Source organism: Lynx canadensis, chromosome B2 (assembly GCF_007474595.2).
Source record: "Lynx canadensis isolate LIC74 chromosome B2, mLynCan4.pri.v2, whole genome shotgun sequence".
Taxonomy (NCBI): domain Eukaryota; kingdom Metazoa; phylum Chordata; class Mammalia; order Carnivora; family Felidae; genus Lynx; species Lynx canadensis.
This window is the reverse complement of record NC_044307.1, coordinates 113326803-113341423: the sequence shown is the minus strand read 5'-3', so window position 1 is coordinate 113341423 and position 14621 is coordinate 113326803. Positions and strand designations below refer to the sequence as shown.

The following is a 14621-nucleotide window of genomic DNA, read 5'->3' as shown; positions in this document are numbered from 1 at the left end:
GAGCCAAATGCCAGGTTTGATTCCCAGTTCTACCACATAGGAGCTCCTAGTAAGCCTGACTTTCTTAACTGTAAAATGCAAATAATAACATCTAATTATTTTTATCTAGTTCATAAAGTCCTTAATAAATCATAAGAGCTTAACTGTCAGTTACTTTAAAATTCTACGTGTCCTGTACATGTAAATTACTTGCTAAATAGAACTTTACATATGAAAATTAATTTTACTTGGAAAAGAAATCCCATCTACTATGTTATCAAAGCCATCTTTATTTACAGTGTCTAATTTAGTTTTAATTTTTTTTTAAGGCTTATTCATTTTTCAGAGACAGAGAGAGATAGAGTGTGGGGAAGGTTTGGTGGACAGAGGGAGAGACAGAGAGACACAGAATCTGAAGCAGGATCCAGGCTCTGAGCTGTCAGCACAGAGCCGGATGCAAGGCTTGAACTCATAGACCATGAGATCATGACCTGAGCCGAAGTCGGATGCTTAATTGACTGAGCCACCCAGGCGCCCCTATGGTGTCTAATTTAAAATTCTCTAGAGGCACCTGGGTGGCTCAGTCAGTTAAGGGTCCGACTTCAGATCAGGTCATGATCTCATGGTCTGTGAGTTTGAGTTGCACATCGGGCTCTGTGTTGACAGCTCGGAGCCTGCTTCAGAATCTGTGTCTCCCTCTCCCTCTGCCCCTCCCCAACTCCTCCCCCCCCTTTTTAAAAGTAAATATATATATTTTTAATTCTCTAAAGCAATCGTTCTCAAAATGTGGTCTCTGGACTGGCAGCATCAGCATCACTGGGAACTTCTGAGAACTAGAAACCCATGGGCCCTGCCCTCATATTGAATCAGAAACTCAGTACAGAAACCAGCAACCTGTCTTTTAACTAGCCCTCGAGGTTATTCTAAAGCACGCTAGATTCTGAGAACCACTGCTTTAAAACACGTATTTCCGGGGCGCCTGGGTGGCACAGTCAGTTAAGCGTCCGACTTCAGCCAGGTCACGATCTTGCGGTCCGGGAGTTCGAGCCCCACGTCGGGCTCTGGGCTGATGGCTTAGAGCCTGGAGCCTGTTTCCGATTCTGTGTCTCCCTCTCTCTCTGCCCCTCCCCCGTTCATGCTCTGTCTCTCTCTGTCCCAAAAATAAATAAACGTTGAAAAAAAAAATTAAAACACGTATTTCCATATACTTGTATGAATAAGATGATATAAATCACTCATATATTTTCTATTTGTCAGTGCTGAAGTATACGTTGGGTATATGTTCCTATACACATTGAAGGTATCTTTTTTACCCAGTGTACCCTTTGGTTTGTACTAGAGCAAACCAAACACACAAGGCTATACCAGAACCCCCTTAATACTTCAACCTAAACTCAGAATCGGAAAATCTTCATCCTCGTCCACTGGACTCTTTCATAAAAAACTAGTTGTATTAACTTTGGTATTAAAAGGGAATTAAAACTGTTTTATAAGCTACATGAATCAAAGTCTTTATAGACTGAAAAAGTGTCACACAAATGCATCCTATATGAAACACACCCCTCTGAATCTATAAATCATATGCTGATTGCCTGCGTAACGCAAGCATGGAACAGGTATGTCTACTTAGTAACTGACTCCTATTATTACATCTACACTCCTTTTCTCTCTATAGCACTCAGAAAATTCTTATCTCAAATATGTTAAGTGTTTCTTACCGATTACAACTGCTATGGCCCCTAGTGCTAATCCCAAGACCAGGATTAGAGGTGCAACGAATAATTTTCCAGCTGGAAAACAAAAGGCAAAACCATTTAGAGTCTTAAAACTAATTTATCAAACAATTTCAGCAATGCTTTTTAATACCACAGTGTATGTGGTTTTTTAAGAAGTCTCATTATAACTAAGGCAATATTTCTCTAAGTAAATGTATCAGGTGTAGAACAAATATACTTATGTAAATTCAGTAACTTCACAGAAGTCCTGGGTGCATTAGTCAAACATCTCATAAGTCATTTAAACTTTATTACCAAAAAAAAAAAAAAAATTTCCAAAGTTACTGACTCACTTTATACTACCAGAGCCATTCATCTTTATGCTTTCCCTTTAGATCTCTTTCATTTTCATCTTTCAAGATTCTGAAAGATCAACAAAGGAGTGACACATTCTGAGGGCAGGAGAAAACCTAATTAGCTCACAAAATGGAGAGGTAGTAGGTGCTACAGAGGGCTTACATCCAAGTCCACATCTGAAAACGTGATTTGCTTACTTCCCGGGTCCAAAGAAAACTAATAATATGAACACCTAACAGACTGAACTGCAATTGGGATGTTTAAATGTCGTTGGAGATAATTACCAATAAGCATACAATATATTGAAGGTTATTCAAATGAATCCTTTTAATAAATTCAGAGAACAACCTGATGGTTACCAGAGGGGAAGGGGGAGGTAGGATGGGCAAAATGGGTGAAGAGGAGAGGGAAATATAGGCTTCCTGTTACGGGATGAATTAAGTCACCGAAAGAAAAGGTACAGCATAGGAAATACAGTCAATGGCACTGTAATAGTATATGGTATCAGATGGTAGCTACATTGGACATAAGCACAGCATAAGGTACAGAGAAGTTGATTCACTATGTTGCACATTTGAAACGAATGTAACATTGTATGTCAACTATAGTAAAAAATAAATTAAAGAAATAAATTGGAAGGTCTACACTGGTTTCATGGAAAAAACAAAATGCAACATGAGAAAATAAAGGAAGCACTTACAAGAAGGCTAAACCTGGTCAGGTTGCCAAATGATGGCGTCAACCAGCACTTTTTTTCTTTTTCTTTTTTTTTTTTAAATTTTTTTTTCAACGTTTATTTATTTTTGGGACAGAGAGAGACAGAGCATGAACGGGGGAGGGGCAGAGAGAGAGGGAGACACAGAATCGGAAACAGGCTCCAGGCTCTGAGCCATCAGCCCAGAGCCCGACGCAGGGCTCGAACTCACGGACCGCAAGATCGTGACCTGGCTGAAGTCGGACGCTTAACCGACTGCGCCACCCAGGCGCCCAGCACTTTTTTTCTAAATAAACATCTAAGCAGTGATTCTAATACGTGCCAGTTTCATGTAAATCGGGCACAGAGTTCACAGTCAGAATTCCACTAACTTTGAAAGCACTAGCACACAAAAAAGAGGCTAGTATTTCATGTCTTGTCATCATCATATAGTAACCTTGATCTTAAGCGGTACAGCCGCACGATGCAAACATGGCAAGAGATGAGGAAGGAATGGAGGGGGTTTTGCCACTTAAGAATAAACCAGCAACACTACTCTACAAGTTAAGGACAGTAATTTGGAATAACCAATTACATAAATAAATAGAAACATAATGCAGTCATTTGTTGGAAGTTTGTCAGAAAAAGTATTAACTTTTTTATGCATAAAGAATGGCCCTTGGAGCCATGACCAGACAAACAGAAAATACAGTCTTTAATCTCTAATTTAAAAAGATAACCATTTAATTGACACAATGTTTAACCATGTGTTTTACTTCTATTTTTCACCAATCACAGAATCCAATTAAGTAATTGGCCCCACTCTCTCCTTCTCTCTCTGCCTATCCCTCACTTGTGCTGTCTCTCTCAAAATAAATAAAATAAACTTTAAAAAATTAAAAAAACATTCTCAATAGCTGAAATAATATTCTATTATATCCATATATCATACCCTATTTAAATGTGTGTGTACTTAGGGGCACTGTGATGGCTCAGTCGGTTAAGCGTCCGACTCTTGATTTCAGCTCAGGTCATGATCTCAGTGTCCTGAGATCAAGCACCATGTCAGGCTCCACACTGGGTGTGAAGCTGATTTAGGATTCTCTCTCCCTCTCCCTCTCCCTCTCCCCTCCATCCCTACACCCCTTGTGTGCTCTCTCTCTCTCTCAAAAAAATTGTGTACTTAATTTTTGTTCTCTTTTTTAAATTTTAAAATATGCCTGCAAATAAACCACTGTCAGCCTAGATTTACCACATTTTAAAATGCCCTTCACATTTCTTTGTAAAAGAATTGCACAGAATTTCTAGTTCATTCAGTAGAATATGGAAGTCCAACATTGAGGGGCACCTGGGTGGTTCAGTCAGTTAAGCATCTGACTCCTGATTTCAGCTCAGGTTATGATCTCATGGTTCATGGGTTTGAGCTCTGAATTGGTCTCAGCACAACAGAATGGAGGCTGCTTGGGATTCTCTTTCTCTGTCCCTCCCCTGTGTGCTCACATGTGCTCTGTCTCTCTCTCTCTCTCAAAAATAAATAAATAAACTTAAAAAAAAAGGCCAGCATTGAGTATTAACAACAACAAAAAAAAAACAAACTTGCTAATCTATACTTCAAAAAATATTTTTAATTTACATTTCTCTGACTACTCATAGCATTGGATTTTTTTTTTTTTTGAGAGAGAGAGAGAGAGAGAGAGAGAGACAGAGAGACAGAGCATGAGTGTGGGAGGGGCAGAGAGAGGGGGAGACACAGAACCTGAAGCAAGCTCCAGGCTGTGAGCTACCAGCACAGAGCCTAACACAGGGCTCGAACTCGTGAACCGCAAGATCATGACCTGAGCCAAAGTCAGATGCTTAACTGACTGAGCCATCCAGGTGCCCCACAGCATTGGCTATTTTTAAAATTGTTTATTGGCTACTTGCATTTTTTCAATTCTGGTTCCAGACTTCATCTTATAAAAAACAAACAAACAAACAAACAAACAAACAAACAAAAAACTGGATACTTATTTTTGGAGGAGGCTGTATTGCTTTTGTTCATATAAATTATTTGCCATCTAGAAATCAGTTAAAGACCTATATTTGTTTACTATTATACACTTTAATTTAATACTTGGGAATATTTGTGCGTAATGATAGGAGAATTAAGTATTTTTTCTCAGTCACTTTTATTTGCCACACCATTCATTGAATAAGCTGCCTACTCCCACCAGGGAGATGTCCCCATGGCAAAGGCTACTAAAATCATCCTCAAATCTTGTTCTCCTTTATTCTTCAGGAGCAGAACTTCTGATCCATAGCTGGACACATGGTCATGTGGAATGCAAACCATGTTGCCCATCTTCCAGCTGTGAGGGAAGAGCAGGCCCTTTCTCTGCCTCTGTCCAAGGACATCTGGAGGCTGCAGTCCCAAACTGAGGAAGCAAACTGGATTACCTCCCACAAAGATAAAACATTGGAGGGGTCTGCTATACTCCGTCTTCTCTCTTATATGGCAGGGAGAAGCTAGGTTTGTGACTTATAGAATAAGTCATTTTCCAGCCCTTGGTGCAGACGGGAGAGGTGTGGACCACCTCATCTGGAGTTATGGTCCACCAGCACTTAGAGGCAGCTGTCCTGGCGGTGGGAAAACAGGTGTGGGAGGGAGAGCTTATCTGAAAGCCAGCTGCTCCCTACTTCGTCAGGTCTGTCCAGACACGCACGTATGCGCGCACACAGAGCAGAAAGTAGGCCAAAAAGAAAACCATTTACAGAAAGCTGACCATGAATTTTTTAAGTAAAAATGGAAAAGACTGTACAGAGAAGATATTTCTCTGCTGATAATGTTCAATGGTTGTACATTTTCTAGGCTGTTAAGTAACTGAACGCTATTTTGTGACCTGAGAAGAGGGTAGGAGTGGCATCTGAGTAAATAACGAGAGGACCCATAGAGAATGCATCCAAAATATTATTGTACCATTAGGGCAGGAAATAATTTCCCTTATTTAAGAATGATTAAACCAAATAACAAAAAGGAAAAAAAAATGATGGTCAAATAAAGATTAGAGTAAAAAAAAAAAAAAGGAAGGAAACCTTATCACAAAATGTCACTTAAGTAGGAAAGAAAAGAACAAGTAATACAGAAAATACAAGGATTTTGTGGTTTTGGGTTGCTCTCTGTATACACAGCCTTACAAATAGGTTATATCTCAAAACTTAATTTGCAATTTGGTATGCTCATGGAAATACTGTTATAAATAGTTAGATTCCCTAGCCAGCCCTCCAAAATATTGGAGTTTTGGGTAATGAAAACGCAAGGAAGAAGCCTCACAGTGGATATATTCCAGAGAAGTGGGGAGCTATCGGAAGAAGCAATATCAGGTCAGAAGAACATTGTATCACACAAGGTTGGTGGCATCAGGCCAGAGTGGGCATCTGTGTTTATGTCTGCATATTTGTGTATGAGATCGTGTGTTGCTGAGGACAAAGAAGGGGTAAATCCAAAACAAAACAAAACAAAACAAAACAAAAAAACATTGCATTTGGATATGTAAACTTGGGTTTGTATACAATGAGGGCATCTGATACTCATTTCATTAACTGTTAGCTATTAATACAACAGAAAATACATACAGTGACATCAACCAATAGATACAGTAAATCTCCAGTACAGGGTTCTGAAACATACGATTTTTACAAATTGTATTACACGTCTTCCATGAATGAATAGAGGATACGTGTAAGACCCATTGCTAGGTGTTGCCAGTAGGAAAATGAAGGTGACATTGTCCCTCTCATCAAATGGCTTACGATAAGGCTTCAGAAATTAAAAGACTAATGGCTTCACATTTCTGCAGTGTAATTAATAATTTGTTTTTCAAACAAAATCCGTTTGCTCATATGAATTGTGTCCTGCTAACAAATTTAAATTTCCATTCTAAACTCAAAAACAGAGAAAATATCTTCCTCCTGTTTTGGGGTGAAGTCCCCACCAGAATACCTGATAGGTGCTCAGAATTACCATGGCTACTATATCTCTGGGTTCTCTTATCACTGCTTCCTTCCCAGAAAGCATTCCTATAAATCATGCCGGACACTCACCACAGACCGACCCTCGCACTAATCTCCTTAGATGAGGTCTCTCTGGGAGGTAGCGATATTTGCATCCAAATATACTGAGGTTTGAAGTGTGGTCTCCAAAGAACCGGAGCTGGCGGTATCTTTCCCCACATCGGTAACAAAAATTAGTGTTACATTGTGAGCAGGTCATATGGTCACATCCTTCAGTTCTCTGGATGTGGATCTGTATCGGTGACAGAGGAAAAGACAATGAAACGCTATTACAATTTTTTTAAAAGTAAAATCTGGCAAATGTTATTGAGTGACACAAGTTTCACCAAAACAAAAGCCTTACATAGAATTTGTGAGGCTGTCAGTTTACTTATAATGACACTCTCCAAGACTATTTGTATCAAATATTTTAACATGCATAAATCTCAACTAGATTTCAGGTACTCAAGCTGTTGGCTTATTTTGACCAACATATAAACACACACATCCCCCCAAAAACTTACTTATCTTTCTATACATACACCTAATTCAATGGTTAGGAGGCGATTTAAAATGCTGTGAAAGTGTATTTTATTTGTGCTGTGATCAGCAAGAATGAGGTGACTTGAGGAATAAGAAGAGATAAAGAATATTCCTTAAAAGAAAGGATTATGTAGAAATTATGCATAAATATCAAGGAACAGACTTTTTTTTTTAAGATGTCATTTTTAAGTAATCTCTATACCCAACACGGGGCTTCAACTCACAACCCTGAGATCAAGAGTCACATGCTCATCAACTGAGCCAGCCAGGCACCCCAAGCCCCTTTCTCTGAGGAAGGAAATGATAGCAGCTGTAAGTGTATTCACAATACCCTTTCAGTTTCCAACTCTAATGTCATTTGCAAGTACCTTTACAGGACTGTTTATACAACGCCATCTGTAAAACTAAGCATCTTCCTCTATTGTTGCAGTCAAGTTACATGTAAATACAGCTTAACCCATAATGTAACAGTGTGGAGTCACTGTCTGAAACACTGAGGCCATGTTACAATAAAGATATTATTTCTTGGGATATAATTGGATACTTGGCTCAGAATCCTGGTGGACACTGCATACAATTGGAGCCATCTTTTATTCAAGTATATGCACCCTTGGTTTGTTAGGTGAAAAACCATGAAAAAGAACTTAACATTATTTCATAAAAAAAAGAAAAAAGATTTGGTTACACAGTCCAACTCTTATATGATTAAAACAGGATCACCAGAAAGTCTTCCCATTTCACTATCAAGTAGGCATTTACTACATTCAAGTTGCATCCCACTTGTTCTCATTTATTTATATTATTTATATTTATATATAAGTTCTTTGCTTAGAAAATTTATTTAAAATGTCCCCAATACCATTCTGGCTATTGTAAATTTCTACCCATGACTTTGCTTTGGAACGGTTGTGTCAGTGAGTGTTTTAATACAACTGGGAACTTCACAACTAACGTGAGTGAAACCCACCATTGGCCACTTGACTTTTCAGTGAAGCTATAGCCACAGTCCCACAACTTTATACATTTTTTTAAAAGTTTTTATTTATTTATTTATTTTGACAGAGAGAGACAAAGAGAGAGCAGGGGAGGGGCAAAGAGAGAGGGAGACAGAATCCCAAGCAAGCTCCCTGCTGACAGCATAGAACCCGATGCTGGCCTCAAACCCACAAACCGTGAGATCATGACCTGAACTGAAATCAAGTGTCAGCCGCTTAACCAGCTGAGCTACCCAGGCACCCTTACACATTTTCTTTTTAAAGTAAACTCTACATTCAACATGGGGCTTAAACTCACAACCCTGAGATCAAGAGTTGTTCCACGGACTTAGCCAACCAGGTTCCCCAACTTGACACATCTCATTTGAAATCCTCCTCTCCTTCCCTTGATGCACAAGGTACATCCCTGAACTTCTGTATTAGTGCAGTTATATTTATATTATTCAAAAACTTCTCAATGGTTATGGAAATGAGAAAAAAATCACCCAGGTAAAAGGGAAGATATTTAATGTGAAAATAGAAATTAGGAAGTTGGGAGACAGGGGTGCCTGGGTGGTACAGTCAGCTAAGACTCCAACTCTTGATTTTGGCTCAGGTCATGACCCCAGGGTCACGGTATCAAGCCCCATGTCAGGCTCTGCACTGAGCGTGGACCCTGCTTCTCTTTCTCTTTCTCCCACACTGCCCCTCCACCTCCCACCCCAGCTTGTACACATGCTCTCTCTCTCAAAATATTTTTTTTTAAAGGGAAAATTTTGAAGATAAAGAAATTTACAAAATACAACCTTATTTTGTAGTTTTTGAAATTAAAATTTTTAAGTTTTTGAAGTTGCTAGCTCCAAATTATATGTAGTATTTCAGTTTTATTGATTAAATAACTAAAATTTTTTAACTTCAATTTAAAAGAACAATATGAATTTTTAGAAGGACCTCCAGGTGCTTTCAAAATAACAACAGATAGAAATCATAGTAATGGTGAAACTTTCATTTGAGCAATACACATATTCGTGAACCCATCCTCTATCCATCTATCCATCCATCCATCTACATCCCTACCTACCTACCATCTGTTATCCACCTACTTACCTTTCTACCTACTGGACTCTGTAGGTGATGATGACCATTTTGAAGAAGTAATAACTACATGGGGGGCAGTATCCTACAGGCAGCACAATGACTACCCCCCAGCAGGCACTTAACAAATGAGAACAAATGAGAGTGAAGAAAGAAAAGTCTACTCAGTGGCTGGTAAGACCTTGGGGATTGAAAATCAGCAGGCTGTGGGGCACCTGGGTGGCTCAGTCGGTTAAGCGGCTGACACTTGGTTTTGGCTCAGGTCATGATCTCATGGTTTCGTGAGTTTGAGCCCATAGGGCTCTACACTGGCAGCAAGGAGCCTACTTGAGATTCTTTCTCTCTCCCTCTCTCTCTCTCTACCCCTCCTCCACTCATGCTATGTCTCTCTCAAAATAAATAAACTTAAAAAACAAACAAACAAACAAACAAACATTAGGTGGATTATAGTTTAAATGTCCATTCCCCCCCAGTAGCTGATCCTTGGCAGGTAAAACCTAAGCTCATTAGGGAGGTTGGAAAAACCTGGGCTTTGACCCCAAGAAGCCCTGTGTTTGAATTCTGGCTCCACAAACTCTATAAAAAGAGGTTACTTCTTGCTTCAATTTAGGTAATATTACTTACATGAGAATAAAAGTGTGATAATATATATATGGTGCCTAACCCATTGGCACATACTGAGTCAGATCAATAATACTGATTCCATCTATCCCTTCCCCTTTGCCCACCTAAAAATGTGAGAAGTCAAATACCTGCTCAATGTAACTGCACACCTCCTGATTGTCAGGTGGTTCCCTTTTTTATATTTTCATATAGGTGATCCTTAGCTTGATGCTAAACTAAAGAGTACCTTCCTAGATAGGCAAGGGCTAGCTTGTGGCCAAGTGCATATGAGCATCTCTGGTCAAGAGTTACTAAACAAATCAACAGAATTTGTTATTCGTCAATAGAAGCAAAACTTGCTTTTCCTATTGACCACTTCATCTTTTTAAATTATATTAAATCTTTTTCTTTTTTTCCTCCCTGCAGTAAAAAAAATCTGTCTATAGCTTTTGACTCCCCCCAGATTTAACTACTAATAGTGTACTGTCGACCAGAAGCCTTATCAATAACATAGTTGATTACTACATATTTTATGTGTTATATGTATTAGCATACTGTATGCTTACAATGAAGTAAGCTACAGAGGAGAAATGTTATTAAGAAAATCGTAAGGAAGAGAAAATATATTTACAGTGAATCTGCACAGTTCAAATCTATGTTGTTCAAGAGCCCACTGCACAAATTAGCTACAAGGCCCAAGAAGGAACTTGTACGGGTGAGGGTCTCTGAGGCTCAGCTCTTTAGCTTCCTGATTATTTCTCCCTGAGTCCAGTGCTTCCCCTCTGCTGTGCTTGTTTCTGCAAACGATTCTGAAGAACAATTCCTGTGACCACAGCCATTTAATAGTAGATGGCATGAAGGAATAATATAGGCCAAAGGCCTTAGTGGCCCCTTGAACTATTCCTGATCCTGCTTTAAAGCACCTAAGACATGTTCAGAGACAACTGCTGAGCACCCAAAATAAAGGTTATTTCATTGTATCCTCGACTTGTTGACTGTCTATTGTATTTGATCTTTAAGCGGGGATAATAAAGCTTAACAAATTTCCTGGTCACAGGGCATAGTGCTGTATGCAACCTCTAAAGGGAAAAGGACTGATATTTGTTTAGAGCCCATTATGTGCCGGGCATTGTACACAGATTAGCACCTTAAAGCCTCATAACCACATCATGAGACTGGCATTCTTATTCATAACCTGAGCTCAGAAATGTAGTCTGCTTGAGTGAACGGAGAAAGGATTTTGATTCATGTCTGTTTCTTTATTATGCTAAGTAGCCTCTTATTATAAACTTAAAGATAAAACCAGGGGGTCAACAGTATCCTTTGCTAAGTGACAGCACAATCTTCGTGCTAGTCAAACAAACATGTCTGCTCTCACGCATGAGGCCTATCTTGAGTCTCACTGCTTGCTTTAGCTGCTCTCTGGACCAATTTACATTCTTTCTGTAACACAATCTCAAAACTATTTCTGACAGGAAACATGTACTAATAAGTGAAACTTGTCACTGACAGTTCATCTGGCTCCAAATTTCACATACAATTGTCGCTACTTTATATTTGCTTGTAACACTGCTTCACTGGGTTCTAAAAATCTTTATGTGGCATATTTATTGTTTAATTTAAATGACAAAGACTAATTTCTAGTTTCTTTTAACAGTCTTTCCTTCTTTCTTTCTTTCTTTTTTTTTTTTTTTTAAAGATTTTATTTGTAAGTAATCTCTACACCCAACACGGGCCTCGAACTCCCAGCCCCAAGATCAAGAGTCACGTGCTGTACTTACTGAGCCAGTCAGGCGCCCCTTTCCTTAATTCTAAAATAGTATTCTGAACACAGCAGACAACTAAAATACCGTTAGCCCAATAATCTTTCTGCACAGGAAGTGATATAATTCTAAACTCCATAGTAACCTTGTACATTGCAGGATTATACAGTTCTATAGATTCATTTGAATATCTTACACAAGACAGGCAATGATTTAATCATGAAAAAGTAGTTTCATAATTTACCTCAAGTACACAGTGTTTCCTTTATTACTAGTGATAGTGCAACTATCTCTTGATAATTTGATAATTACAGAGAAATGAACTGACACAATGCAAATTAATGTGCAATAGGAGACACTACTTCTCACATTTGACAAGTGAGTTGTAATTTTGAACTCCAAACACACAGGGGATAATAAATTTTATATGCTAAATGAGTTCCCTGAGTGTATCTTTAAAGGTCACACTTTGACAATGCCATCTTTGTTTTTAGAACATAAAGCCTTAAAACATAGCTTTAAATTATATTTACTTAAAGGACATTTTATTCTTCAATGAAGCTGTTTTTACTTGGTATTATCGCTTCAAAACATTCATCAGTTTAGCTCTGCTACAAAACAAACTAATTTAGCATCAAAATTCTGGTTTTGCTTAAGAGACAGAGACAGAATATGACAGACGAAATACTACTAAGCCATGAGATTAAACTGACCACTCATAAATCACAACTATCATTGGATTTGTTACTACTCAAAGGGTTTCTTCTCTCCATCTGTAATAAATAAGAGTGGCTAATACTTAAAAAGTTGAAAATTTAAACACTAAATGTTGCTTAAACCTCTGTACACTTAAAAGTCATGAAATGTTCAGAATATGCCAGATATTTCTTCTAAAAAGAGCTTGATATTAAGTCCACTTTATAGTTAGAAATGACAATGTGGACCCTTTTTGAGTCTATGACATTCTTCATAGGACATATTAACACTGTAATAAGATATTAATCATAAAACCATATATATATGTATATATATATATATATAATACATACATTAGTATCTGCTATCCTCAAGTTGTGTACATTTTGTTTAATAAAATGTCCACAAAGTACCTGAAAAATAGAAGTAGAATTCAGCTACTAATTTTTATATGGATTCTACTTAAATCATAAGGTGAAAGAATAACAATAAATGAACTGCTAAATATAATTTTTTAATTTAAAAAAAATGTTTATTTATTTTTGACAGAGAGAGACAGATAGAGCATGAGTGGAGGAGGGGCAGAGAGAGAGGGAGACAGAATCAGAAGCAGGCTCCAGGCTCTGAGCCAGCAGCACAGAGCCTGACGTGGGGCTCGAACTCACAGACTGCGAGATCATGACCTGAGCCACTCAGTCAGACGCTCAACCGACTGAGCCATCCAGGAGCCCCAAGAACTGCTAAATATTGAACCCATTTTGTAATAAAATCAGTACACATCTGCTCATAAGTATTTATCTCTATTTTCACCAAGAAATGAAGGCTTATTTTATTCCTAAAGCAGTAAGTGATGACTAAATTAACTGTTACATTATTATTGTCACCAGTAAATAATTTACTCTATTTATGTTTAAAAGTTTTTTTATATACGTGTTTGCCCTGATGGCTTTTGATATCTGGAACAATCAACTAGAAGCAATCATGAGGAAAGTTGAAAAAAATCCCCTAAGTGATGCTCAATTCTTTACTTAGCTCACTGAACCAATTCTCCATAAAATAGGAAATTTAAAAAAGCAAACATATACACAAAGCCTTCAAAGGTCTGTTAAAAATATTACAATTTTGAACCTAGAAATACTGTCCAACTATAAAATAAAAAATATATGAGGGCAAAAATAAAACAGTGCCAGAGATGCTCAGACTCTACCTTTTCTGTGGCCATCACTTAAGGAAGCACTTCATTAACTAAATGTGAAATTCAAGAAAATGCAATTTAAGAACATACAAAAAAAATGGTGTAAGAACTCTCAGAGAGACAGCTGGAAAACAACCAGTTCAATTTAGAATAGGAAGTCAGTTGGTTTCAAGAACATCTTCAAAACATGACCATTTTTTGAATATACCAAGCAATAAAATTCCTGAGGAGCTATATATTAAATAACATGATAAACAAAGTGGGTATTTCTACTCTCAATAGAGGAAAAACAATGAGAACTTTCAGGAAAAACAAAACAAAAGGCATATTAGTTCCAAATATGAGTTGTAACAAAATATGGCACAATTAAGTAATTGATAGGGAGCAAGGATGTTAGGGGCGTTTTTCCTAGAAGAAAAGGAAATGTAATCCTAAATCCATAATTATATGTTCTCGATTATGGAAATGCCCAATTGGCTTTTAAATGTTAAAATCATCCTTTAGGAAAAACAGAAGTATTAAATATTACATTAGAATAGAATGTGAATGTTATTAAATTTAACAATATAAAAACAGAGTTACAGCTTACAGAAAATGGGAAATAAGGAAGAAGCATAAAGAATTACAGGAGGGCTAGATCGTCATATATCATCTAACGTTGTTAGAATACTGAACAGAAGTTTGAGCACATTATTTAAAGGTAAAATATAATCAAAAGAAGAACTAAAGTAATAACTATCAAAAACTTGGAGGAAAAAAATTGGAAGGAGAAGGAAAGGCATACATAAGTGAAATGAATTCTCATCTGTCATATCAAACTAAAAGCGTTCACCTCATTATGGTAGACTACATTGCAAAAAACAAATAAGACGTTGATTGCAAAATTATTTGTTGTTTCCTACTCTGTTAGCTCTTTAAAGCCAATATTCTGCCTGATAACTTTAGTTGTCTTCCAGTGCACTGGTTTGGTATAGAGAA

General features: G+C 37.6%; 1 protein-coding gene across 1 annotated transcript in view; it reads right to left on the bottom strand.

The window, feature by feature from the left end:
- The window catches only part of RNF217 (ring finger protein 217), a 133279-nt gene that overhangs the window by 10043 nt on the left and 108615 nt on the right, over positions 1 to 14621 (bottom strand). Inside the window, exons 5-6 of the mRNA XM_030317105.1 lie at positions 6826 to 7027; positions 1698 to 1769 (exon numbers count right to left, since the gene is read on the bottom strand). Of these exons, the coding sequence (XP_030172965.1) occupies positions 1698 to 1769; positions 6826 to 7027 (274 nt within the window). The remainder of the gene's footprint in view (positions 1 to 1697; positions 1770 to 6825; positions 7028 to 14621) is intronic.